Source organism: Trichoderma harzianum (genome assembly GCF_003025095.1).
Source record: "Trichoderma harzianum CBS 226.95 unplaced genomic scaffold M431scaffold_7, whole genome shotgun sequence".
Taxonomy (NCBI): domain Eukaryota; kingdom Fungi; phylum Ascomycota; class Sordariomycetes; order Hypocreales; family Hypocreaceae; genus Trichoderma; species Trichoderma harzianum.
This window is the reverse complement of record NW_020209255.1, coordinates 1,384,661-1,412,105: the sequence shown is the minus strand read 5'-3', so window position 1 is coordinate 1,412,105 and position 27,445 is coordinate 1,384,661. Positions and strand designations below refer to the sequence as shown.

Below are 27,445 nucleotides of genomic sequence, written 5' to 3'. Positions count from 1 at the left end.
AGGAAGTTAACATGATATATTGCTCACGGCTGATGGCTATCAGTCTGATGTATCGGGCTCCAAAGTGCTTGGATTAACCAAGGGGGATAGCATCATCATCAACCACAATATCATGCTGCTGCCATATATTGCGCCGTGACGATGACAGGCTCACTTTCGTATTGGCATTCCGATTCCGCAGGTCATCTGCAGGCATGGTAGCAATGATACGATAGCAGGAGACCATATGTCTCGGACGAGGAGAGAAGGAGGGTAAATGGCAAAATTTCCTCGTCGTTGGACATGATATCTCCATGCCCGTAACGTCGAGTCTCCAGAACCAGGAAAAAAGAATTTCCTATTTTCCTCCCCGAGAAAAGACCATCGCAGCTTTCATCATTCGAGGCGCAGTTTGCAGGCGAATCCTTTGTCGCCCCTTGCATCCAGACATCTTAGTTTCCATCCCTCGTAATCAGCGGCCCAGCCAATGATTCGATCTTGCTCGACCACTCTGTGGCACGTCGGGTTGCGGTCGCTTCGGGCCCCGCCTCGATGATAAGCACCAGCAATCAATCACGCCTCATCTGCGATGCAGTTGGACGCCATGCAGCGCAGCGAATCTCGGTGCTCTGAACTGCAACCCTCCCACCGGCGCCTGACCCGACTTTGGTGCCATCCCCGCCGCTTCTCCACACGCACCAGGACGCTAGATACGGCACCAACATGTTCCAGCTTTGTGGCTAGAAGGACACGCAGTTTCATCTGAGTAGAAGGTCTCCTGCGGCAGGATCCTACACGGCTGGAAGCCGCCAGGAGATTATCTCCTTGGCAAACGGGCTGTGGCGATTGTGATTGGCACGAGGACTGGCGAATCCTGCGCCAGATAGCTAGATGTCACTGTGAAGATGGAAATTAGCCGTTACATGTCCCCTGTTCCGAGGTTCCGCATCGTATCGTCACAACTAGCGGCATTGGTGGCTCGAGGCCAGAAGCTGGACGGTCCGTGCCCAACTATGGATGCTACAGGCAGTTTAGCTTGTCGATGTCACAGATCTTGACGGATGGGCGGAAGACACAGGCTAGGAGAGCTCCACGACGTCTTGCTTTGACCCTTTGAAGCATCAGGATTGCAAACGTTGCAAGTCCTCGTACGAGTAATGCGCGCTCAATCGTGGATTGCTTCAAAGCAGCATAGCGGCATTGCTGTAACAGAATAGAACCAACAGCAATCGAGAGACGCGGAGTTCGGCTGCTCTCCAGCTTTCCGATTCCGTGGTTCCCCAACATTCGCTTGCTCGCGTGCAGGGTCCGTTCGGCTGCCTCGCAGGACACTCTTGCAGGACGTCAAGCAGAAGTGGCATGTGAAGTGAGGAGTAATTCGATTGATGCCGAAATAGACTCGAGCCGATCGTGAAGCAGCTGCTAGCACTTCGTACTGCATTCCCCGTGACTGCTTAGCACCCTGTGGCGCTTCCCGGCGAGAATCATGGAGGGCAAAGAGGCCGAAGGACAACGATGGGTGTTGGTTTGGTTGAGACTGAGACAACTTGGAAGACACTAGACCCAACCCAAAAAAGTTCCCCAGCGCTATGCAAGCCATGCCGCTGGCCGCTAAACTCCTCCGGGCATGTCCTCCAGCAGCCACCAAACCGCCTAAAGGTGATTCGCGTATTTCAATCCTAGCGACTGCAGCAGCCTGTGAAGAGCAGCTCTTTGGCTTCCATCCATGTAGGTTGGTCCATTCCGTAGCCCGAGCTTTATTTCCCTCGTCCGTAACTCTGTCCTCGCATGTTTACATACCACACCTCAAATAGCTCTGCTTGGTGGCTGCAGCTCTCCGTCCACTCAATTCCTACGCCCTTTGGTCGGCTCATGTGCTGCTTGGTTTTTCCCTCGGCCGATCGCCAATGTCTTGGTAAATAAGCTTGCAGTTCGCATTGCGTAAACTGCGTGGTCGACGGAATCGCTGGCAGGTCCCGCACACGAGCAACTCAACCCGCCAACAGGATCCGACATTCGGGGCTCAGCAAGAAAAGACGAAGACAAGGCTGGACTGTGAATAACAATCCAGTTGATGAGGGCATTAAAAGACGAATAAGCCGAGGCGGTGGATGTCTAACTCTCTTGTTGGGGTAAGAATAAAGGCAGTGGGCTGGCGACTGCTTCGAAGCATCTGAAGCGTGAAACCAGCTGCCTGACACTTGCGCCAGTCCGCCAGATCGACAGCCCTCTGAAGGCGTTTGTTTCAGATAAAGGAGAAAAAAGGTCGCCTCCGGAAGTTTTCAATCTTACAAAAGCACAATGGCAAGCGCCGCAAAGGAACTAGGCGAGGGCATCACAACCACAGACACCACAATGGCCGACACCGTCGAAACCCCTCGCAGCGGCGTCTTCCACAAGTTGTCCAACTCGGCCGGCAGCACTGATGCCCTGCGCTTTTGGCGCTCCAAGAAAGACTCGTCGCAGGAATTCAGCCTCCAGGAGCGCGATACCCTCAGCAGCGACGAGCGGAATCCTGATGTCGAGAATGGCACGTCGACTGAGTACCGCACGTATAAGCGGCGGTGGTTTGGCCTCATCCAGCTCACGCTCATGAACATTATGGTCTCTTGGGGGGTAAGTTGAGCAATCATGAATGGACAGGGAAGAACTTCACGTTCAAGATCATGATCCATTTCGTCCGAGTTCAAGCATAGCAGCTAACACCATCTCCAGTGGCTCACCTACGCTCCCGTCGTCGACAACTCTGCCGCCTACTACAACGTTAGTTCCTCGGCAATCAACTGGCTCAGCACCGCCTTCTTCCTCTCTTTCGTTGCCATCTTCCCCCTGTCCATCTGGATCGTCAACCGCGGATTCAAGTACGGCTTCATGTCCGCTGCCGTGCTGCTCATCGTCGGTAACTGGATCCGCTACGCCGGCTCGACCAAGAAGTCGGGTGGCATCTACGCCTGCGCAATGGTTGGCGAGATCTTGATTGGCTTCGCCCAACCATTTGTCCTTGCCACACCCGCCAAGTACTCCGATCTTTGGTTCACTCACCGTGGGCGTGTGGCTGCGACTGCTCTGGCCAGTTTAGCAAACCCGTTGGGTGCAGCCCTTGGACAACTGATTAACCCTCTGTGGGTGAACTCGTCTCGCGACGTCTCTCAGATGGTGCTCTACGTCGCAATCATTGTAAGCTCTATCTCGTCTTCTGGCTCTGGCTCTACCCATATTGCTCAATTTATGAAGGAAGTACAAACTGACAGCATCTAGTCCACTGCCTGCTCAGTTACCGCCTTCTTCATCCCCGCCAAACCACCCACCCCCGTAGGAGCCTCCTCAGAAACGCCCAAGATGCCTCTCTTCCCAGCCATCCGAACAGCCATCCGCTCTCTCGAACTCTGGCTTGTCTTTGGCACCTTTTCCGTCTACGTCGGCCTCTTCAACGCCGTATCCAGTCTCCTCAACCAGATCCTCGTTCCATACGGCTTTACCGACGACCAAGCAGGCATTGGCGGCGCAGTCCTCATCGTCGTAGGCCTCGTTACCGCAGCCATCACGTCCCCCATCCTAGACCGTACGAAGCACTTCCTCCTATCGATCAAGATTATCATTCCAATCGTAGCAGCGTGCTTCATCGTCTTCATCTGGATGCCCGAGACTCGTGGTCTCGCCGGCCCATACGTCATCCTCGCCATCATCGGCGCAGGCTGCTTCGCCCTGGTGCCCATCGCCGTCGAGTTCCTCGCCGATCTGAGTCACCCCATCAGCCCGGAAGTCACGTCCACTGCAGCCTGGGCCGGCGGCCAGTTCTTCGGTGCCATTTTCGTCATTGTCAGCGACCCGCTCGTGGCCGGAGCCGACGGCAATCCTCCCAAGAACATGAAGAAGTTTCTCATCTTCCAGGCTGTCCTCGCCGTAGCTGCGGCGCCCCTGGTTCTCGTCTTGGGTTGGTTTGGGCGTAAAGACAAAGTGGTTTTACGGAGACTGCATCCCAGTCAGGGGGAATCATGAGACGACATCACCCCATCGTGTAATTCCTAAGAACTCTTTACGCCTACGAAAAGAAAAAAGAAAAACAGAAAAACATATCACGAACACTACAACCTCATGCCGAATCCTTTCTATCCATCAAATCTCGTTTTTCTCGTCTTGATATCCTGAATGTGTATATGAGTGACTATTACGAAGGAAAAAGGGGGAAGGGTATATATGTCATCTTCCGATATCTCCAAATCTTTCAAAGGACAGCAGAGTGAGGGCTAAGGACCAAAGAGTTGGTCCTTGGTTTAATGTTTAGGGTGGCAGTAGTTTTAGTTGATTTCGCTCGCATCTTTGATACTAGACACGTCTGAAAATTTATACCCTTTTCTTTCTTCTTCTCTCTTTCTTTCTTTTCCAGTTTCCATTAATCTTAGGTTTCTCCCTGTGTGTATTATATCCCAGCTTGTAAAGAAATTCTCCAGCAAATAGCTGCTTAAAGCAAGCAAAATAAATAAGGTATCAAAGTCATGTCTAGTTTTTATCCAGCTTTATAATCTTCGCCCACTGATGCCTCAACCTCTCCATCTCCTGCCATGCCCTGGCCCCCTCCACCTCAAACTCAATCAGCGCTTCCTTCGTGACGTTCTTCGTCCCCAGCCGTCTTCCCACCGACTTGTGTAGCAGCCCCTTGGCTGTGTCGGCCGCAATCGTCTCGTCCGTCTCTGGCTTGCCTTCCCACCCCCACCCTTCGACCTCTGTTTTCTTCACGGTTGACTCTAGATGCCTGTTACAGCTGCTCCCCCATTTGACTCGATCTGCCTGCACCTCATCCAGCGCCGCCTGATCCTGCAGCGTAAGCCAAGCCGCCGAAGCAGCACCCCTATAGCCATCAACAGGATGCCACGGCGATCCAATCCAGCGGGCAATGACAAGAGCGAGCTCATACGCCCAAAACAGGAACCACGGCACAGGAAACAGCGTACTAGCCACAACACCAGGGTGCGTGACATACATCTTCGGCGGAACAGGCTTCTCAGCAGCATCCCCACCCGACTCCTCATCCATACTCAAGAAAGGCCCCGAAAACGGCCTAACAGACGGAAGACTATACGTCAAAGCGATAATGTCGGTGAGACGCTTGGCAGATTCGTATGCGGCAGGCTTGAGGAAGCACTGCATGTCGTCGGGGTTATAGACTTCGCGAATGGCCTCGATACTGGAGGACCAGACGATGCGGCCGCGGGATTCGGTGGTCGAGCGGCGAGAGAGCAGCGGGAGCAGCTGGTGGGCGAGGATGTAGTGGCCGAAGACGCAAGCGCAAAAGACTTCGCCGAGGAGAGGCTTCTCGGGCTATAATCAACAAATGTTAGCGAGAGTTCGTAAAACAAAACAAAAGACATCAGCAGCAGCCAAAATATCAAAACTTACGTATCCGTAGCTCTGCTGCTCATTCAGTATACACGTCGCCAAAGAATTCTTAAACGTCGGATACGTCACGGCCTGCACCAAGCCCTGCGACAAAATCTTCCAACAGGCCAAAGGATAATTACACCCCGACCACCCTCCATACGCCGCATTGAAAATCACCGTGTCCAGCCGCGGAATCCTCACATTGCGTAGATACTCCCCTTCCAAACCCTCCGGATTGCTCACCGTCCCGCCCACCAGCCGCGCCGCAAAGGCATACACGCCAGGCAAGTCGCACAGGTCCAGCGACAAACTCAGCACGTGGATGCGCTTTGTCGCGTCCTCCCAGCGATACCTTTCGCCCGCTCGAGATCGTAACGCCGTCGAGGTCTTCGCCGCCAGCTCGGCGTGTGCGCGGAGGGCCTGGATGGCCGCCAGGGATTTGGAGGCCGATCGCGTCGTGGGGATGAGGATCAGGTGCGCCTTGAGCGAGCGCGTCGCCAGGAATTCGTCGATCAGGCGCTGTCCCGTGCCGAGACCGATGCCGCTGCGTGTCGCGCAGACAAGTTAGCAAATGATGCCCATTCCATGATCAGAGAAATACAATCTTGCAAATTGCAGGATTGGAGGATGGGAAAAGGGAATAATAATAAGCACTATTAACCTACCTGTTGGCACCCGTAATCAGCACAAACAGCTGCTCTTCTGGCCCAACCAGCTCCCACGGCGCCACTGCCGCTCCTCCTGCTGCGGATGCCTCCATCACCATCTTCGAGTCCCGGTTTCTGGTTTCAATCTAAGGTCCCCAATCTTTTGCGTGTTGCTTCCCAGTCCGAAAGCACCAGCGTGCTGCCTCACCAAAAGAAAGAACCTGGAAGTTGCCTCGCCAAAAGAGAAGAAAGTTGCAGTGGCCCGATTTTTAAGTTCTTAGGGGAGCTCTTCAACGCTGGAGTTTTGGGGGCTGAGCGCTAGGAGTTGCGTATGTTGGCTTTTATTAGTGCCGTTAAGAAAAGGCTGCTCGCCATAGGTAGGATTCAATGGATGGATCGTATTTGTCCCTTGCAGCCGGGTGGCTTTTTTTTCCCCCTCCCAGCCGCTGTCCCCTATTTCTGTCTCACCCCACCATCATCAGGTGCGGGACGGATGAATTTAAAAAGAAAAAACGTGTGGTTCGGGGTAAAACAAAATGCATCTTGACGCGGCCAATTATTAATCGGATGGCTCTAATTCCGAGAGCCAGCTGTAATGTTCTAACACAGCCATTGCAATCATTGATGCGGTGCTCCCCATGAGGTGGCAGAAGCTAATAGGCACTCATTTACACGCTCATTTACATGTGCGCGTCTCTATACCACTGTCTATGATGTCTTCCATTTTTCACGTCATCGTCATAGTCAACAGCCAACTGCAAAGCTAATAATTTCACATCGTATCACAGCATATCTACATTGTAATTATTAACATTTCAGGAGAGGAAAAAAAAAATCTTGCTACCAGCTGCCTGTAAATGGAGATTCAATTTAGACACATTCATCGTGGCATATTTTTGCCAATCACTGTCATACATTTTCCCTTCAATATTCCATCAACATTGCCTTTTTCCCACATCGCCCAAGTTGATGGCCCCCCCAAAAAAACACATGTTACCACCCCCCGTTGAACTATATCAACTGATGAGTCCATGGCGTTCCCAGTTTATCCGCTTAATACGCTAAAAAAATTCATGCCATCACCATTTACTCCCTTGACTTGGCCTCGCCCTCCCGAACAGCGGCCAGGATGAGATCTTTGGCCTTCTCTACGCCCTCGCGAGTGCCCAGAATCTCAATGGCCTCGTCCTTTGCCTGGTCTCGCGGCACCTGGATCTGGCAGTTGCTCTGGTTTCGGATTGACTTGACCTTGCTGCCGTTGGGTCCAATGACGAAACGGTAGGTTCGAGGATCGGGGAGGATAAGGTATCCCGTAGAGTCATTGGCCTTGGCCTGCTCCAGGTTCTTGAGGATTACCTCCTTGGCCTTGGCAACGTTTTCGGCAGTTCCGCGAAGAATCCATGGGATCTCGCCCTCTTCGCCTGCCTCGGCACTGATGACCTTCCAAGAGTGAACATCAGTTGCTGCATCTGCATCATCAGTAATCAGGGGCAGAGCACCCTCAACAGCCCTAGCAGATGGCGTGGGCTTGGCAGGAATGCTCTGGCCGGCGTGATCCACTGTCACCTGGAAGTTGTTGCGAAGCTGGCGGAAGATCTGGCCGTTGTTGGACACGACGTGGTGCACGTTACGGGGGATCTGGAGCGTCTCGCCCTGCTGCTGCTTGATCAGGCCGGAGATGTGCTCCTTGGCCGAGGCAACATTCTCGGGTCGGCCAGTGATCTTGACGCCAGTCTTGCCGTCGCCCTGGCGGGGGATATCGATGGAGACGCTAAACTGCGACTCAAGCTGGCGCTTGGCATCACCTCCTCGTCCGATGAGCGATCGGTGCTGGTCGATTGGCACGTCCACAACCTCAGTCACCTGGTTATCGCGCTCGGCAACAATCTCTTGAATCCGCTTGATGATGTTGTGAACCACTTGAGTGCGGCCCTCCACCTTGATAGTGTTGCCATCAGCCTCCTGCTTGGGGAACTGAATGGTTCGAGCAAGAGCGCGGCGATCATCTGAACCGCCGGCTCCGACAACAATGTCGCGGAGGTTGGCACCTAAAGCATTTGTATTAGATTCAAAATTTCTCTATTTTATCATCACCGTTGAAATTGATTACTTACCGCTAGCTCCAATCAGAGCCTTGTGATGCTTCTTGTCCACATCAATTGTTTGCACGATCGTGTCATCAAATGCCGCTCGCTTCTCCTCGAGGATTTGCTGTGCCTTCTTAACTTGGGTTGCGGTTCCCCTGATGAGAATCTCGACAATCGGAGTGTCGCGGTCAGCTGGAACATCGATGCGAGCACCAGTCTGCTGTCTGAGCTCATCCAGAGCAGCACCTCCCTGGCCTATCAGGGAGCCAACTTGCTTCTGTTGCACTCCAATGGTGGCAGTGTGTGAGTGCTCCTCCAAGTACTTGTGCAGCGAGTAAATCTCATCGCGAGCTTCATCGGCACCCTTCTTGGGACCGCGGATAATGACCTCGTCCGGAGCCTGCTGGCGACGGGGTTTGCCAGCATCGCTTGCCGCATCGGCGCCTGGCTGTTCATCGCCGGCCTTGGCTGATCGAGGGAAGAAGATGAGAACCTTGTATCTGGTTTGCAGGCGGTTGATTTGGCTGCCTTGAGCACCAATCAGCTCTCTGTGGAACTTGGGGTCGATCTTGAGAGTGTGGGTTGTCTCATCTGCCAGCGTACGGCTGAGATTCTGAATGTATGTTCGGGCCTTCTCAGCCTTGGCTTGAGGTCCCTTGAGCTCCACCTTGCCGTCTTGGACTTGGATCTCGACATCGAATCGATCACGGAGCTCCTTGATGTTGCTACCGCCCTTGCCGATGAGGTGGTTGGCGAACTTCTGGGGGAAGTCAAAAGTCAAGACATGTCCGCGTTCCTTCTCATCAATCTTTTCTTGCTCAATAAAAGCGGTTGCCTTGCTAGCAATCGATTCAACGGCAGACTTGGGTCCTCGCAGAGTAACAGTGGTGCCAAGTTTTCCCACTCGGATGGGAATCTGGGACTCATCGCGACTCTCCTGCTCCTTCTTGATGAATCGGCGCAGCTTCTCGTGGAATTTGACGGGGACGTCAAGAGCCACCTCGCTAAGCTCCTCCTGGTTGTTGATGAGGTCAAGGATATGCTTTTGGGCAGCATCTAGCGCTTGCTTAAAGGCGCGAGCTTCAGCCTCTGTAGGCTTGACGCGGGGGGGTTGGTAGGCACCCTCAGCAGGGTCAGGGCCCTCAAACACGAGAAGCACGGGGACATTGGCTTCTGATGCTTCCGGAACGACAAGGTGAACACCAAAATCCTCCTTGATCTTTGGTGTAATATTGTTGCGCAAGTGCTGATGGAAGAAGGGGTCGATAGAGACGGTCTGCATACGAGACGGCGGGTGTCCATTGAGAATTGCAGTAATCTCCGACTGGGCACGAATAGCATTCTTACCCTCACGAGAGTACAGCTCCCAGGGCAGGGCGCCGTCTTGAGAGAACGGAGTGTTGATGTGAGTGCTGTAAAGCTTCTCAAGGCGCTCAATCTCCTTACGTTGACGAAGGTATCGAGTGATGTTGGCGGCGTGAGCCAAGGCTCCGCCAGGAGCGTTGCGGTGAGACCTTGAAATATCAATGTTGGACATTTGCATACCCATGGCGAGATCCATGGCTCTTTCAAGACCGGCCTGCACCTGGGAGGGAGGTCCAACGACGGTGATCATATCATCATCTTCCTCGGAGGGGAACAGGATGGCACAGCCAGTCTCCTTGAAGAAGTCCTCCAGGGGGATACCTCGCTGTCCGATAATGAACTGATGTCGGCCACGTTGGATGGAAAGCTGCTCGGCTTCCAGCTGCTTCTGCAGTTCAGCGGCACGACGCTCAATTTCAGCTCGGGCCTTTTGCACGGCGGCACGGTCACCGGCAAGCTGAATATGCTCGTCATCCGCGCCGGCCGCAGCAAACACGGGTCGCTGACCGGGGGCCGGTGCAACGGGAAGCGGTGCGGATGAGTACAGCTGATGAGTGGGGACGCGGACCTGAACTCCATTGGCCTCCTCCATCGCTTGCGCCAGGGCATTTCCAGGACCGGCAATGAAGGGGTAGAAAGCGGTAGGGATCCCCCGCACCTTGGTTTGAACGTTGGCAACCCGCTCGCCCACAATCTTGAGAATCTCGTCCCGGGCAGAGGCGGCAGAAATAGCATTGCCCTCTACGATGACATCGATGAGAGCCTCGTCATCGTCATCAACCGCCTGGTTCTCTTCGGCCTTGGGCATCTGGATCCTGGCACCCGTCTTCTCCTGGAGAGCCTTAATAGTGGCACCACCCTTGCCAATGATAAATGCTCGGGTAGCCTGGGGAATAGGGACCTTGACGTTGACCTTGAAAGCAATATTAGCCAACAGCAACAACGAATTGCGCAGAATTGCACACATACCTTTGTTCCGATTTGGGCAACTAGATCCTTGAGTGCCTGTTGGGCGACTTCCTGAGGACCAGAGGCCATGAACTTGAGGTGTCCATTGGGAGACTGAGTCATGGTGATGTTGGCACGAGACTTGCGGTTAATGTCCTTGAGGATATCCGGAATCGGGCGTCGAAGTTCGGAACGGGGGCGGAGGAACTGGGGAGCGAGAGTAATTGTTTCGACTCTGCGTCCAGGAATGACCATGGCCGGGGTAGGCGCTTGGGAAACGGGAGTCTCAGCGCCAGATGCCGGAGTCGACGAGCGAGAAACACCGTTGGAACCGCCATTGGCATTGCTCTTAGCGCCCCAGATGGGAGCAACGTTGGGGGCCTTGCCTTTGGGAGCTCCAAGCTCGGGGAACAGCTCGTGTGACTGGGTATCGAGAGCAGCCTGCTTGGGCTTCGCAGCCTTGACGGCGGGAGCAGATCCAGAAGCAGATGCGTCATCAGCCGACTTGGCGGGCAGCTCGTCATCCGGCACGTCCTCAACAGTCACATGGTGCTGTTGAAGACGCTGGGCGACAGACTCCTCGCCAGCATTGGCAATGCCAGCAGGGACAGCTTCTTCGGTAGACATTGTAGAATTCGGCTCGGAAGGATCACAGATGGAAGGATGCTAGATAGACAGGGAGTGTACCGAAACTAACTTGGGAAACCGCAGACCGTCAGCAAATTGCACGGGAGCACAGGAATCAAGCAGACAGCCATTGCACATCGGGATGCCGGGAATTGACGGCAGAATTCGGCTCAATGGCTGCTGTACAGGTGTTTTGTGCAAACTCACCAACTGCAGGATAGGCAAACAAGTACAGACAGGCCGTTAGGCTTTGCGGGTAGCAGCACAAGACAGTTACGTGACGAGTTGCTTGATGCTGATGCTTAAAAGTCTGTGGTGTCTAGAACATGGTAAAGACAACCGCAGACGACGAATACCAGAGACCAGAGGGGAAAACCAGGAGACGGGGCGGCAGAGCTGAGCCGGAGCACAAAGGTATAGCACGACGAAGCTTTTGGAAGTTGTTGAGGGTGAGGTGGGAAGTTCGAGGAGCTTCTGGGAATGCCACGATACAACAGGGCTCGGGCGGAGCCACTGCAGTGGCGGCTTGCCAATTGGCACCAATCGCACCACCGCCGAGCCACGGCCGGTACCTAGAGCTCCGTACCGTACCTCTTTGTACGGGAGTCAAGGCACTGAGGTACCGTTTCTCCAGAGGTACCTCGCCGGTGGCTTGCCCGCCCGCCAAAAAGCGTGGCTACCAGGTACAGGTACTCCAAATGTGTGTAGAAAAATCACGAGAGCGGTCATGTGATTCGCTTCTAGACCCTTCTGTTGGGGGAGACACTGACATGTATCTATGTACCTATTCATCTGCATCTTATCGTCCTTATCGAGAGAGCAAGGGAAGCAAACGAGGCGAGTTGCAAGTAAATGACATTGACGAGCTGTCTTAGCAGTACGAAGTCAATGTGTGTGCTCATATTCTTGTTCGCAAAATCCCATCGACTTTTACATGTAGTAGCACCAGCCGGGCACGAGCATGTATTCTGTAGCGTCGTGCACAATCCCGTCCCTGCAGCTGGAGCGTCACAACGTGGATGTGAGCGCCTGCATGGCTTCGGAAGATTGAAGGAAGCCAAGGCGGACAAATTGACAGCCACTTGGCGAATCTGTGGCGAATATGCAGCTCCAGGGCTATGAAAGCTTCTATTTACAAGCCTACATTCGATTTGGCTCTGATGTGGAGTTAAGACCCAACGTCATTACACCTCCATAGCTGAGAATTGCTCTCTCATGCCCTTGGAGAACCAGAGTCGTCTATGTCTTTCAGTTGATAGTGCCAACTAGCATGCCACATTTGTTTTAGTCACTCTTGAAAATAAAAGTTAAGAGGAAGTAAAAGATAAAAGGTCCATTTCTTTCAATGGGTTCACAGAACTGGGAATGTATAATTGTGGCAGGCTGCTCTTTTCAGCGACGTCCCGCTCAGTGGTTGATTACTGTTTGTTATGCTGCTGCCGCGAAAGTCTTTTGCTGCAAATAATGTGACTTGAGTATATATCAGGTAGGCAGATAGCTCTCACTATCCATACCATTGCCGAGGTCATATATCTTGTAGGTGGTAACCATCGGTCTCAAATTCTACATGCCGTATGACATTTATGCCGCCTCGTGTACTTCCTGTCGTATTTCTTGTAAGAGCTACCTTGTACGAAGGACTGCCTGTATAATAGGGCGATTGAGGCAGAGAAGATTTCAGCAGAGGTAAATATACAAACCAGAATAAACCCCCTAGGACAACTGCCCTGTCCCGTGAGATTCTATGAATCAGAGTTGGTGGAGGGGTAAAATGCCCAGACCGTAATCAGAGCGCGTCTCAGCGGGAGACAGGCCAGGCGCTCCATCACGTCTGGCCATGTGTCGACCTGAGACCAAAACCCGAGCTAGCAGTTGCGGAAAAGAGTTGTTTGTCAGAGAGCCGTCTTCGTGCGTACGGCCCGCCAGTTGCCGCTGAAAATAGTCTCCGTCGAGGGCGCTAGGCTTCACGATCCCTCTCACTTGTCAGAGAGCGACTCCAGCCAACCCTGGTCAGATGGGTAGATGCAGCTCATTGGAGTTTGCTACTTCGGGGCGCTTATTTAGCATTTCGTATAAACAGCCTTTATTTAGAAGGTTAGGGTAAAAAGAACCAAAGATGGACTCAACATTCACTGAAGTATACGATATTCTGACTGTTACTGACAAAGCTGCTGGTAATGGAAATTGCATGGAATGAGGGCGGGGTGTCGTAAAACGGCCCCAGCATCATGAAACAGTACGGCTGCCCACCGTTTTGCAGCAAATTAATTGAGCTGAGATTCAACTGTATGTTGTCGTATGGACGGGGTCCCCCTTTCCTTGCATTTCGTGACAAGTGATATCTCTCCCTGCAACCTTGAGCGATCGGTATTAATGCAGGGATCGCCAAAGACCCAGAACCGGCACGCCTCTGTCTCCAGCCTCGTGTCTTCAACGAGCCATGCCCAAAAGGCATTAGACCAACTCAATTGTATGTTGGTATGCAACTTCAAGGCTGTCCAATGGTAGATCTCAATAACTAATTGCCCCGTACTGTGGTCCATAGTCTATGTTGTGGACTGATTTCTGATGGCCAACCGAAGCCTTGCTTGAGCACGGAGCAGCTTCATACAACAGGTACTGTAAATACGAGTATCTTAGGTTATCAATGCGTCAGGCTCAACAGCAATCACCCCACGCTTAGGCGTCAGCATGAATTAATTTTTTGAATTTTTAAATTTCCATTTTTCTTTTTCTTGATATCCTCTTTTCCCTCCGAAGTGCAGCGCCGTCAAGCGATTTGCTCCACTCAAACCAAGATTCGGCATCAATTGGCTTTTTTAGCATTGTCCCCATCTTCAAGATCCAAATCGTCGAAGCCACCAACGAGAACGCTAGCAAAAATAGTACTTGAACAGGAAACAGCAAGTTGGAACCAAGCCAAAGGTGGTACTTGTGCTTGTATGAGACTTTTTCTGTTCTTCGTTTTCTTTGCTTTTTCTTCTTTGTCATCCCAACTGCGTTTTCCTTTGTTCTACCCAGTTTTCTTTTTGTTTCCATCTTCTCAGTCTCTGTATCGATTTCATAGTCGTACTGTCTGCGGCTGGCCAATAACATGATTTTGGCTCAGAATCGTAAGGAATAGCGCCTGATGGGACACAGGCAGCCAATACAATGAAGGCGCAAGGCCCTGGCCCGCCGTACTTGGCATCGATCTGCGCCAGTGACGATTTCAGCAGAATCGCAGCACGAGCTTCCCCAGTACTGACAGGGGCAGGCCGAGGGACAATCCCAGCAGATACGAATGACAAGGGATGCAAACAAGCCGCGGATGAGGTGCAGAGACAAAGAGAGTATCATCATCATCTACCTGTAATTCATTGTGTCTTCATTCAACAATGTTCAAGAAACTGTTCAACTGAGTTAGTCTTTTATCGCGGGCGTTTATTTGCCAAGCTCCAGTAAAGATTACAGGCTTATCCCGGCTCAGCGTTGATGTGAGAGCGCCCAAGACTTGCTGCTCTCTTCTTGTGCAACGGGGCCCCTCCCCCTCCTTCATAGAAAGCACAGCGCTCACCAAAGTGGCCGACCCTGACATATCCACCATGTGCCCGCGCCAGGTGCGCACTGTAGGTCTACAGTGTCTGGCCAAGCAGCTTCAGGTCAGTGGGCATTGAATTCCATGCTTGATTCCATCGATGATAACGCATGAAAGGCAGTGCAGAGCTGATCCTTTGCCACAACACGGATGCATAAGACAAACACGGGCTTCTGTTGGGGCTACAGTTTCAATCACCAATAATAGCTTGGACGGCAAAAGGATCATGCAGGTTGTAGTTTGCAGTTGACAGCGGAACTCGTCAACTTTTCGCGCATTGTGGCTGGCTCTGCTATTTTAGGCGGCGTCTCATTCACACTTGCGCTCTTGGCCGCATTGGATTGCCTTGACTGTTGGATGAATACCTTCCATACTTGTATGCACCTGTCTCCAACACGGATTGTCTCCAACACAGATTCACACCAATGGCCCAGTGTTTCCAGCTCCCTTGATTCGCATGCTGAGGCACCAGGCTGGGCTTGAAAGCCACCGCAGTTGCTCTGTTCTCTGTAGATAGATTAGAGTGTACACGTACTCGTACGAGCGCATTGCACTGTATGTTTAACGTCGACCCGCATGGCAGCACAGTGCATCTCAGCCTGGAGCTCGCACCCGCTCGCGCCCCTCTTGGACCTATTATCTTGTGAACAATCTGCCACTCTTATGGGGCCCAGGACGAGTGCAGGCAGGGAATAGCAGCGCAGCAAAATTGAAGGTGGACGGAGTCTAGAGAATCCTGGAACGCCGTCAGTTCTGTCTAGATTTCCTTCTTTTTTTCCTCTTGTCCTTTTTCTCTCTGTTACAAGAATTACTGCCGCCGTCGAGAACTGCACCCGGTAACTGAGGTGCCTGGTTACCTATCCTGCTCCAGCCTGCCCATCGCCTGCTAACCTCACTTTTGCTTGCCTGGCCTGGCCTGACTGACCCGACCTACTCCATACAACATCCCCCCCCCGGTTAATCCTATTGTCCATTTTTTTTTCCCCATTCGCCGTCTCTTCTGGCAATTGGCCATAGTATTGTCCGCAACGGCTGGCCGCGCCGCCTCTTTCAGTCAAGGTTCCTTTTTTCTCGCACACCCCCAAAAGGTCGAACGGACGGGCCACAGACGGGGACCCTCTTGTGTGGGCTGAGACAGTCTTTCTTAGGTAAGGGTGCGCTGGAACAAACCAACCTCATGGAGCGCCAGAGCCCGCCGTTGAACGGCAATTCTCAGCGTCGCAAACTCATCAAGCGGCCCCCCTCGCACCAGCCCTACGGCCGCTCCTCCTCCGGCTACGACACGGAGTCGCTCGACGGCAAAAGCTCCAGCTCGCGCAACCTTCGACGAGCCCCCAGCGCTCCGCCTGTGCGGTCGACGGCCTCAAACGCGTCCAGCGGCTCCCCGCGGCCGCACCCCTCGAGCTTCCAGCAGCGAACGAATGCATCGCCAGACCTCAGCGCCCGATTCCGCCTGAGCGACCCCAACCAGAGCCGCGCCAACGAGGATCTGATCGGCGCGCCATTTGACGGCACTTCGATCCTCAACCACATCGAGGCCACCAAGTTCACCACAGCCCAGCAGCCGTCGCTCGTCAAGGCCGCGACCGACCCCCGCTTCACCAGACCGTCGCCCACGACATCGCCAAGCTACGCTGCCATGGACCAAGCGCTGGAAAAGTCCCAGACCGGGCGCGTTCCTGACGGCCTCATGAGCCCCAAGCGCTTCTCTGACGAGGCCAAGGACAAGCCTCCCAACTCGCGCAAGAAGTCGGGCTTCTCCGGCTTTGTTAACAGCCTGGTCGGCTCTCAGAAGAAGCCTATAATATCTGCGCCCGAGAACCCTGTTCATGTGACGCATGTGGGCTACGACAGCACGACCGGCCAGTTTACCGTTAGTCCAAACCCGTGGCGGCATCTTCGTCTTCATCTTCAATGCTCTTCAGCTACTGCGTGAACCCCGCATGGCCATGCAGCCAGTCCCGATCTCCACGATGACGGGGATGAGGATGAGGATGCTAATCAATGTTGCTGCCAATGCTAATACTTGACCAGGGACTTCCCAAAGAATGGCAGCGACTCATCAACGAAAGTGGCATCTCCGAGAAGGAGAGGAGAGAGAACCCTCAGACCATGGTTGATATCCTGCAGTTCTACAAAGAAACCACCGAGCGGCCACCCGAAGATCAGTCTCTCGAAAAGTTTCACAATGCAGGAGCCACAGATTCTCGCCAATATGGCGTCTCTCCGACATCACCAAACACATATCCCAGCAATTACTTTGGTATGGCCTTTTTTACCCCTACGGTTTCCTTTGTTCAGATTGTCCACGTTTGTCAAGTTTGTCCCGCAATCAGGCTGACCAAGGGTTTGTCATCACAGGAAGCTTTGAGAATCCCCGGGCACCACCTCCCGTCCCTGCCGGCAGTAGAACTCATGGCCCCGGCCCCATCAAGGAGATCATGCCGAGCCGACCGGCGCCGAAGCCTCCAATCAGCATGAACAACAGGCCACTCCCACCTGGCGCATATGCGGCAAAGGACTCTGGTATCGGCATGGCGCAGCCCTTGGACGATGCCTCCTCCAGCAGTTATGGCCATTCTCAAGAAAGCACCCCAATGCTTCCAGAGGAGCATAGATCACGATCCAACTCTCGCACCAATGGCCTGTCACCTTACACTCCGCAAACCCCTTCTCTCAGTCCCGCCACTCAGGCCAATGTATACCAGCAACAGTTGATGCAGCAGCAGCAGGAGCAGGCCATGGCTCAGGCTCAAGCAGCCATGACTGGACAGCTTGCCCGAGCCCCCAGCAAGAGACAGCCCTCCCCGCATATGGCAGCTCCCACGGCCGCTACCGGATACGCTCGCGCTCCGGAAGCCAACGGCCATCACGCTGCGCAGCGACAGCAACCCAGCCCCGCCGCACCAGCGGCTGCCGCCGGTGCGCGCCCGAGACAACGAGTTCGCCAGAGCAATGGCATGGACGTTGTGGCTTCCCTCAGGCGGATATGCAGCGAAGGCGACCCGCGTAACATTTACAGAGGCTTCACCAAGATTGGACAGGGTGCTTCTGGTGGAGTGTACACTGGTCATGAGAGGGGCACTAACCGGTTGGTGGCTATCAAGCAGATGAACCTGGAGCAGCAGCCGAAGAAGGACCTCATCATCAACGAAATCCTCGTCATGAAGGACAGCTCTCACCCCAACATTGTCAACTTTATTGACAGTTACCTTTGTGACGGCGAACTTTGGGTCGTCATGGAGTACATGGAGGGCGGCAGTCTAACAGACGTTGTGACTTTCAACATCATGACGGAGGGACAGATTGCTTCAGTCTGCAGAGAGACGTTGAGAGGACTACAACACTTGCACTCTAAGGGCGTCATTCACCGTGATATCAAGTCCGACAACATTCTCTTGTCCAGCGAGGGCAACATTAAGCTCAGTGAGTAACTCCCATTCTCTGCTCTCTTCTTTTCAAGAATTTCGAAAATTGGGAAAAGAAATTTTATCCCTTCAACACCCATGCTAATCATATGATATAGCCGACTTTGGATTCTGCGCGACCATCAATGAGGCCCAGAATAAGCGCACCACTATGGTTGGTACGCCGTACTGGATGGCCCCTGAAGTCGTCACGCGCAAGGAGTACGGCCGCAAAGTCGACATCTGGTCTCTCGGCATCATGGCCATTGAGATGATTGAGGGCGAGCCGCCGTACCTGACAGAATCACCTCTTCGTGCTCTGTGGCTGATTGCTACCAACGGTACGCCACAGATCAAGAACGAGGGCGACCTGTCAGCGGTGTTTAGAGATTTCTTGTATTTTGCATTGAAGGTGGACCCCGAGAAGAGGGCCAGCGCGCATGATTTACTAAGAGTGAGTTTTTTCCTTATATTTCCCCATTCTTACTACTAGCTACTCCCCTTTGGAAACGTTCCATTTGCTGACCTGTTTGCCACTCTAGCATGAATTCATGAAGCAATGTGTCGATCTATCACAGTTGTCCCCCCTAGTCCGAGCTGCACGAGAACAGCGAGCACAAGAAAAGGCTCGAAAAGGTGCCTAAGCATATCAAAATCACCGAGTTCCCAGTCTCACGTCCTCTCTTCCCCCCAATCTCCCCTAAAAGAAAAACAACTGCAGAGGTTGCTCGCCCACCCCCTCCCTTTCTTCCTTTTTCAAAAAGAAAACCTTGAATATTAGAGGCATACCATTGTTCTTTTGGCCTTCATCCATTTCTTCTTCTTTTCTTCGGTTACGGGTTACTTTTAACAAATAGGGGGGCTGTGTATCTAGAGCTGCGGCTCCTCTTGTCATGTGCTATCGTTTATTACCTTTTTTTTTTTTGGCATCTTACTTCTTCGATGGAGCACTTTTTATGAATCTAGTGCTGTGCCTTTTTTTTTTTTTTCGCCATCTATTCCAATTTTTTATTCTTTTTTCTTATTCTTCTTCTTGTCGTTTTTTTGTTTTCTTACAAAAAAGAAAAAACAAGAGTTAGTTAAGTTAATACCCAGGTGAAATAATAAAATGCTTCTTTTTTCTCCTCCTAACATGTTTGCGTTGCGGGATTGGAAGTGTGGAGAGTTCAAGTTGGTTTAAGCATATTTGGATGGCATTAGTAGGTACTAAGATAGTTTATATATGCATTTACTATCTAGAATTTGACAATTACACGTTACATTGGATGAATAAGTGATGAAGTCAGGTGTATGCGAAATTACATGTTACACTGGATATATATGAAGTGATTAAGTCAGTGTATACGAAGATATATCTTTGGATGTCACAACGAGACAATTGGAGCAAGCGAAAAGGTTGTTAACTTTAAAAAAGCCTCAAGGCCACTTCATTAATTTCATCTGCCAACTTGTCTTGGCTAAAATGTGGTTTTCATCTAAAGTCTCTCTAATCTTCGCATCATTGAACTCGACGTCTATTCCCTCTATGCATGTCTGGCTCCGTGTACCCCGACGGGCAGACAGCAAACCCGAATGAACTCCAAACTAGAAAAAGCAGAAAAAAGGTGAATGCATCTTTCGCAATAAAGCACCATGGTCGCATAGAAAAACAAAACGACAGTGGTCGAAGCCAATCATGTCCCCAATTTTTATGGCTGCCTCAGAATCGAATGCAGATTTCATGCATCGATATCTCCCAAAACTCCCATGCCCGAGCCTTCAAGGCTGCGAGCGGTATCGCTTCCGTGATAGATATTAATGTGTTGTGAAATGCTGATGATGTACTATGCAGGAGGAGATGGCTCGTCCTTTAGTAGCAAGAGTAACCACCGTCAATGATGACGTTGGAACCAGTCATGAAGCTGGAAGAGTCGGAAGCGAGGAAGACGCAGAGACCGTTGAGCTCGTCAACAGCACCCAGGCGGTCCTGAGGAGTCAGTGACTTCCAGATCTTCTTCTGGGCCTCAAGGGCGGGGACACGGTTGAGAGCGGTGTCCATGTAACCGGGAGAGATGCAGTTGACACGGATCTTGTACTTGGCCCACTCAGCAGCGATGGACTTGGCGAACTGGATGACACCAGCCTTGGAAGCGTTGTAGCAGGACTGCTCCTGGGGGTAGTTGACAATGGAGCCAGACATGGAGGCAACCAGGATCAAGCTGCCGGGCTTGCCAGCGGCCATCATGGAGCGGCCAACAGCCTGGGCCATGAGGAAGGAACCAGTAAGGTTGATGTCGATCAGACGACGGAACATGGCGGGGTCGTAGGTCTCAGCCTTGATGTTGGAGTCGGCAATACCGGCAGCGTTGACCAGGACGTCGGGAGCACCGTAGAGCTCGACAACGGAGTCAACGGCAGCGTTGATGGCAGCACCGTCACGGACATCGACCTTGAAGAATGAGACGGGGAGACCAGACTTCTGGTGCAGCTCAGCGGCGGAAGCGTCGCCCAGCTCCTGGTTGGCATCGAAGATGATGATGGCCTTGGCACCAGCCTCAGCACAGGCTCGGGCCATGTGGTTGCCCAGGCCTCGAGCACCACCAGTGATGATGATGACCTTGTCCTGAACGGTCATGCTCTTGACGGTGTGAGGGAGCTGGTCGTAGACCTTCTTGTTAAGAGGCTCAACCTCCTCGCGCTCAGCGGGGACGGGGCTGTCGTAGGGGACCTTGGAGGCGCCATCAGGAACCTGCAGAGTCTGCTTGTCACCCTGGCCAGCGCCGTAGACGGTGACGGGAACCTCCTTCTCACGAACAACGCTCTTCTTGTTGGCGGTGTCAGACACGCGGACGGCACGGGTGGCCGAGAAGAAGCGGACGGCGTTGCTGGGAGCAGCAACACGGGAGGCAGCTGAGAAGTTGGCAGCGCGAGAGGCGCGCAGTACGCTTCGAGTAGAGAAGGCCATTGTGACTGTGTGTGTGTTTTGTTGTGTGGGAAAGGTAGAAGAATGGAGGAGAGGAGGAGGAGAAGAAGGGGCTTCGTAGAGCGGTGTAACGAAGGCTTTGTGTGGTTGAAGAGGAGGATGAATTTGACAAAAAACGATGGAAGAGTCTATGCGTATAAAAAGCCCAGAGAGAGCTGAAAAGACTGTGTTTGCTTGCGGGGAGAGGAGGTGGTTTGGTATGCAGAGAGAAGAGAGAATGTCTGCTTTCGAACAGCCGTCAAGGAGTGTCTTGATATAGGATTTGACCCAAAGCCAGCTGGAGGAGTGGGGGCGCCGAACATGGGGCATGGCGGAAAAAAAAGAAATGGCAAAGTCGAGGGGCTGTAGCGCAGTGGGCTTAGTGGATGCGGCCAGGGGGCTGCAGTGGGTGTGCATCTGGGTCTCAGCGATGGCGAGTGGGTTTTAGTGGGTGTGGCCGCTGCATTCAACTAAAAGCTTAGCGTGGCGGGAGGTCCGGCAGCGAAAAAAGAGGAAAAGAGAGGCCATGTATCGAGGTCACCCGCATGTACCGCTGCCAGAGCGTCAGACGAGGGGAAAATTCTGAATTGGCTGCTAAAATTAATCCAATTGATGGCTGCCCAATGGCTTGCCCGAGGTGAGAAGAGCCACACCACTACGGAGACGGTACAAGTTTGCATCTTACGAGTTTTGTGTATCTAGTAGTGCTGAGGTTGTGGTAGTGCTGGTATAATCTTGGAGGCGGTACTCAGCCCTCCGTATTCGCAGCTGCCATCCTGGCCAAAGTACAAGCCGTGTACCGCGACGACCTGGAGGGGCAAAAAATGCAGGCAGTACCGTGTGACTAAGCAGGAACCTGGCAAAAGATCAGCCAGTCCGTGCGTCGCGAGTCCTCCTGAGCTGCGAATCTTCGTTCACGGTCTCCATCTATTATGGGCAACAGGTCCAAGATCTTCGCTGTCTGCTATCAAGAGCTACTTGGCGACTAGTATCTCGAATCTTCTTGACGAGATTTTCCTGGCGGCGGGCCCAAGGGATGTACACTTTACAGTGGGCTTTCCGTGGGCATGTGACGCAGAAGGCTGCCGATTCTTCCTCAGCTCAGGCCATGATACTGTACAGTAGAACGGCATCTCGGGATTTGCAGATACTACTCGTCGCTGACAGCTGTTAGGGGACCAAGGGACCATAATCTTGCCCGAGCCGCCGATCAACTGAGATTGGGCAAAGCCGGCGCTGTACCGAGATAGTTCAGTTTTCTGTGGCAATGCTGCAGTGTAGGGAAAACAAGTCAATCATGTACAGGCATGTTCCACAAGGCCGCAATTGTGTCGATCCCAGGATGAGCGACACAGTCGAGGCCATTGTCTGCTTCTGATTTCAAATGCAGGCTGCGGGATGCAGACAGACTGCTGCGTTCTCGGCTGCCCTCCAACCTCTCACCTCTTTCGCCGACCCCGTCTCTGGCGCTTTGCAGCCTCCAATTGAGCGGGCGATTGGACAGGAAGATTTTTTCCATGTACAGACAACGTGGCGCGGCACGGTTGTGGTGTTGTGGCGAAAACAGACACTTGGCCGGGCCTCGATCGGGGTTCACCTACAGTAGTAGTCGATCTGCACCACTGCCATAGCCGTATCGGATCCGAGCGATGCAGAGAGGCAAAAGCTGGGGTCGCACTTTGCCGCCGTGAAGTTGCAAATCTGCAAGCAGACCACCAACCTCTTAGGTTGATCGAAGCTCTCTCCAAAAGAAGAAATGTTTGGCACAGTGTTGTCTCATCCTGAGCGCAGAAGAGACACTGTGAGACAAGATCAAGTTGTCTTGGATCCAGAGAAGCCAAATAAGAACGCCGCTTGCAAAAAAAGAGGGTGTGCGAAAGCTATCTCGCACTGTACACCCAGCTCCCGATAATCCGGCTTCAATCATTCCACGGCCTCGGTAATCTATGGCCACGGGCGCATCAAGTGAATCTTCTTGTTGAGAATATCCTCAAACTTGATCGGCGTTTCAAAGTGTTTTGCAGAGTAGTACACGTGTTTTACGAGCATACTGCATGTTGCGGTTCGACAACAAAAGGGACAAGCTGAGCTCGCTTCACCTTATCCGATGTCGCCGCAATGGCGGGGATCATGCTACACTGTCCAACTGAACTGAGACATCCAATGAGAACGGGTGCTTGGCTGCATTTGTCGCTTTCAACCCTCATCTCAACTGACCTAACCCAACAAAATACCAGAGCCACAATCTCTGTGTCAGTGTTTTTGAATCCGTCCCTCTTGAGCGTCGAATCTGTCCTCTTCACCTGTCTAGACCTCGATGGACTCCCCAGGCATCGACATTCTGTCCCGTGGGGGTTCCCACCCAAAAAGGACATCGTCGTTCCTGGGTGCAACAATAGATGTGGCGCTGCCCGGAAGCGTCTTGGCGCAATTTTCTGGTCCCGCTGAAGCATCGTGGCTATTTTGAGGTGAATCGAAAATGCGGGATAGGAGGTGGTCGTGTTTGTGCGATGCGAACGTAGGGCGTTGCTATGCAAGGAGCTGTCATACAGTACTGTGCAGGTGCATGATGCTCAACACCGGTGCAGCAACCTCAGATGCGTCAAGACTCTAAAGCCAAGACAACCAGACCGTTTGAGGCTCCCGTCAAGCTTTCGTATGCTAGCTGAGCCTCTCTCGTCCAAAGGATTGCTGCTCACTCGCACCCGGAAGTTTCCCCATCAAGCGTGCTGTAACCCCAAAAGCTCTACAGACAGCTCCTTTCAAATCCTCAGGGTCTATGGCTTACGTATCTCGCAAAACTCTGATCCATGAGACAGCTTTGCCTCGGTTATGACTACCTGCTTATGACTTCGAATCACTTTGAATCCATCTTGTCAGCAACAGATGCTCCTCTCGGCCACTTTTTTGAGGCCTAAACAGCTCTGTATCGACCTCCATGTCCTTGTCAAGATACATCTCGACGAGTCAGGCAAAGGCCTCAATGACGCAGGTTTACAAGGCAAAGTCCCTCGTCTTCCTCGCGGCCAGCACGGCTCCGTGGCGTCAGCGGGCCTTGAGAGGACCCTGTAGGACCCTGTTGGCGCCGGGCGTCTTCTGAAGGTGTCACAGGCCACGCGGATGTGAAAACTCAGATCCCTCGAAGCCACACCTTGTCGCTTTTGCTTCACAGAATTCAATTACAAAAGTGGCTGCCCTTGTCATGTTCGGTATCCAGCCTCCCCCCACGCGCCAGTTCCTGTTCTGCACGCCACACTGGTATCGCTGGAGCTTCTGCATCGGCTTCTGGAAGCACGGCACACCAACATCAAGACGCCCCTAGCAGAGGCTAACAATGCGCTGTGGGGATTGGAGAGGGGCCAGCGGTCCACTAAACAACTGGGAAGGGGGGAAGAGGTGACAGACAAACATGGTTGCCGATCAGGCGACGGGTCCCGGACGCTGCCAGAAGCGGAGCCCGTAACTTCGCAGTGAAGAAGGGTTCAAGGGCAAAAAAAGGTACCCGCGCTTAGAAACTGCGCTGCTCCGGGCTCCAGCCTCGTGGAGCTTGTATGGAGCTTCGAAATGTGTCTGCCTAGAGATCAAATGGGGCTCTGGAGAAGGCTGGATGTAAGCCCTCTGGGGCACGGCGTGCTTTGGACTCCACGGCAGAGGAAGAAAGCAACACAAGAGAGCAGTGAAAATGGACGGATGGGGGGACACGAGAAATGCGGTGTGCCGAACGTTTCGACCTGCTTGCGGCCAACAGGTACTTGGACTTGGTATGCATGCCCAAGTTGCTTCTAAAACAGCGATTTCGGCCAAGCGTCTCCGTCTCTAGTCATTTGATTCGGCCAAGCTGGCAGCTCAGCGCATGAAGCTCTTTCAGGTTTCCCCATGAGTAGGATGATCACCCCTGAGCCATTGCGTCGTCACCCCACCACCTCATATTCACAGGAATGGACATGCTCGTAACTGCACCAGCATCAACGTCGCACCTCGAGGTCACGAGATCGAGGTCGTAAGCAAGCACGGCCAGGAGACATATTCCCTGACCCTGCTTGCCTTCTACAAGCATGTAGGTACCTCGTACGGTACAATGCATGCCAGCTTCTCCGGATACTTGGGGATGGCCAAATTGTCACGCTTCGCGCTACGGAAATGGCCATTCTACAGTTTGGCTTTAGTGCCGCGTGTGTCTCTACCGTTTTCCCGCAATGGGACTCAGGCAAGAGTGCTTCTTCATCAATAAGGTTGTTTGCCGCCTCCCTGGCGAGGGATGTCTTGCCAGACTCGCCAGGGTAGCTACCCCCTTGTTAGCGTTTCTCTGGGGTCTCCCAGGAGCGCGGAACGGATGCACACACCCTTGGCCTGCCCCCTTTTTCTAAGTGCTGAGAATGTTACCGTATGTGTACTCGGAGTACTCGTATATCGGGTGCAAGTACACCCAGACGCAAACAGTGTGGTAGAGTGCTGTCCTGCTGTCTCAGCTCAGCATTGATTCGGGATCGAGAAACAGACAGCCTACGCACGCTCGGCTCTCGTACATCGGGACCGGACCGTCTTACTCGGCCCTCGTTTTGAATTCGGCATGAATATTCCTTGCACCGGCAAAGCAAAGAAACTATCCGACAGGAGTCGCTTCGTGGCAACCCTCTCCAACAACTGGTCAAAGCTCCTACGCAGTCGACACCCCCGGATTTCACGAACCGATGCGGAAAAAAACCAAGCTGTCCGCATGACCACTGCGAGATTGAACCTGGGTAAGGTTCCGGGGGCCGGAGGCACGACACCGCGGCCGGCAACGCGGGCTCCCCACGTTTCCCAATGGTTGGCGACTGAACCGAACATGGGAGCCGGCTGGTGGCTGGCCATAGCCCCTGAGCCACTACCCAACGCTGCCTTCAGCTTTGGGTGAAATTCGTCCTCCTGACCTTGCTAAAGAGACCTTCATTTCCGGCTTTCGGCAAAAGTCTTTCTTCTTGTTTCCCCCAAAGAGTTTTCGTCCAGCATTCAGCTAAGAGTAGTCTAGCAGGGACAATAATGAGGCTCAGACCACCAACACAGATGCTAGCAGCAAGCAGATTGCAAGGTTGGGTGCGAATGACAGGAAAATTTTTATTTAGCTGCCTAGACCCTCTTCTCCTCAGCAACACCAAGATGGTGTGGCCATGGCTGCACGGCCGGCAGTCGAGGCGCGATCTATTGAATGGGCACCTCTGCAGACAGCATGTATCCACATGAGCACACCACCACTCAGGGGAGCTCCCACGACGGTGTCGCATTGTCGGTTTTCATTTTTTTTGTTTCCTCAGATACGGGCTTTTGGGCGACTAACGGCCTTCCCCCACATCGGGCGATATGTAATGCAGTTGCATCGCGGCCGCTCTGCTACCCCACGCTTCCGAAGAGCTCAAGCTTCAGAGCGATACGAAGCAAAATTAGCTTCTTGGGGGAAGCAGCCCTTTCGCTATCTGCTTCGGAGAGCGAGAAGCACCACTCAAGCGGAAACGGTGGCGTGGCCCCCTTACACCACCTTTTCTGCGCCGGTCAGTCCATCATCAGGTTGTCTAGACTAACGCCTCGACAATTCTCGACCACTTGCTTGTGTCTGCAGCGCGTCGGCGTGGCATGACCAGTCACCTTTTTGAGCCCGTTGAATGATATCGCTTCATGGCGCGTATAATCCTGGATTTAGGTTTCCCGGCATTGAAACCTATCGAGACCCAACCAGTTTCGCGCTTGGCCTCCCCCCTCCAACCCTCGTCGCGATGCGGGAGGGCGAGAAAAGCTTCATGCAGATCGTGCGGCCCCGTTCGGAGCGCATCCTCCGAGTTGCCTAGAGAAAAACTCAAATGGCGCGCGTCTTGACAGGTCAGGTTTTGGAAGCTCTCTCTTCACATGCTTAAGCGCCCAAGAGAGCTGTTTGTGTGCCCTTGGATTGGTGCGGCATGTTATCGCCTGGTCAGGTCCTGGTGCATTGGGCCACCTTGCCTGATGTATGCAGATGTAATGCAGTAGCATCATGTACTCCGTGCTCGTGCATTGTTGGGCTATCAAGGTAATCAGTCCACTCGTTTACGTGCCGCTTTTGGTTTCCCAATAGCTTCATCCAAACGGCACTTGATCCTTCTACACTGGGTGCCAATTCCTTTTGCAAAGAGCTGCGGCATTCACATAATTGGATGGGCTGCAATGTAGCTTGCTTGTACTGCTTTTATTATGATTCCTTCAAAAAAATGTGGCTTGAAAAAAGGAGCTCGCTATAAACCAATCCTCCAAGACCATACGGAAGCAAGCACTGCCAACTCTAACTAACCCCTCTCTCTCCAAAACAAAAAAATATTGAATTTTCTTCACCCTCTTCCATCCTTCATTACCTAAAATGCCGGGGTATGAAAACCACACGGGCTGAACCTCGTATCATATCGTACCGTTTGCAAGTCGAATCATCACCAACCTCATTAACAAAACAAAAAGTAAGAAAAGAACACCTAAACACGCTGCCA

General features: G+C 52.8%; 6 protein-coding genes across 6 annotated transcripts; 3 read left to right on the top strand and 3 right to left on the bottom strand.

Annotated features, from left to right (window-relative positions):
- Positions 1 to 2,334: 2,334 nt before the first annotated feature.
- Positions 2,335 to 3,978, top strand: M431DRAFT_86903 (hypothetical protein; the record flags this gene model as incomplete). The annotated part of the gene is made up of 3 exons (XM_024923735.1): positions 2,335 to 2,595; positions 2,695 to 3,156; positions 3,238 to 3,978. The coding sequence occupies 3 exons, from the start codon at positions 2,335 to 2,337 to the stop codon at positions 3,976 to 3,978; spliced, it is 1,464 nt and encodes a 487-aa protein (XP_024773718.1).
- A 501-nt stretch (positions 3,979 to 4,479) lies between these two features.
- M431DRAFT_482875 (hypothetical protein) lies at positions 4,480 to 6,124 on the bottom strand (the record flags this gene model as incomplete). The annotated part of the gene is made up of 3 exons (XM_024916073.1): positions 4,480 to 5,298; positions 5,377 to 5,902; positions 6,024 to 6,124. 3 exons carry the CDS (start codon positions 6,122 to 6,124, stop codon positions 4,480 to 4,482), a joined length of 1,446 nt encoding a protein of 481 aa, XP_024773717.1.
- Positions 6,125 to 6,939: 815 nt separating this feature from the next.
- On the bottom strand, positions 6,940 to 11,504 carry M431DRAFT_117698 (hypothetical protein). The gene is made up of 4 exons (XM_024912008.1): positions 11,240 to 11,504; positions 10,427 to 11,097; positions 8,120 to 10,370; positions 6,940 to 8,053 (listed from the first exon to the last, which is right to left on the bottom strand). Exons 2-4 carry the CDS (start codon positions 11,030 to 11,032, stop codon positions 7,092 to 7,094), a joined length of 3,819 nt encoding a protein of 1,272 aa, XP_024773716.1. The 5' UTR covers positions 11,033 to 11,097; positions 11,240 to 11,504; the 3' UTR covers positions 6,940 to 7,091.
- A 3,793-nt stretch (positions 11,505 to 15,297) lies between these two features.
- On the top strand, positions 15,298 to 18,978 carry M431DRAFT_509054 (hypothetical protein). The gene is made up of 5 exons (XM_024919225.1): positions 15,298 to 16,482; positions 16,644 to 16,872; positions 16,971 to 18,035; positions 18,136 to 18,470; positions 18,559 to 18,978. The coding sequence occupies exons 1-5, from the start codon at positions 15,787 to 15,789 to the stop codon at positions 18,658 to 18,660; spliced, it is 2,427 nt and encodes an 808-aa protein (XP_024773715.1). The 5' UTR covers positions 15,298 to 15,786; the 3' UTR covers positions 18,661 to 18,978.
- An 887-nt stretch (positions 18,979 to 19,865) lies between these two features.
- Positions 19,866 to 20,960, bottom strand: M431DRAFT_87980 (hypothetical protein; the record flags this gene model as incomplete). The annotated part of the gene is made up of 1 exon (XM_024923856.1): positions 19,866 to 20,960. The coding sequence occupies one exon, from the start codon at positions 20,958 to 20,960 to the stop codon at positions 19,866 to 19,868; it is 1,095 nt and encodes a 364-aa protein (XP_024773714.1).
- Positions 20,961 to 26,536: 5,576 nt separating this feature from the next.
- On the top strand, positions 26,537 to 26,851 carry M431DRAFT_509052 (hypothetical protein). The gene has a single exon (XM_024919224.1). It carries the CDS (start codon positions 26,610 to 26,612, stop codon positions 26,805 to 26,807), a length of 198 nt encoding a protein of 65 aa, XP_024773713.1. The 5' UTR covers positions 26,537 to 26,609; the 3' UTR covers positions 26,808 to 26,851.
- Positions 26,852 to 27,445: the final 594 nt, after the last annotated feature.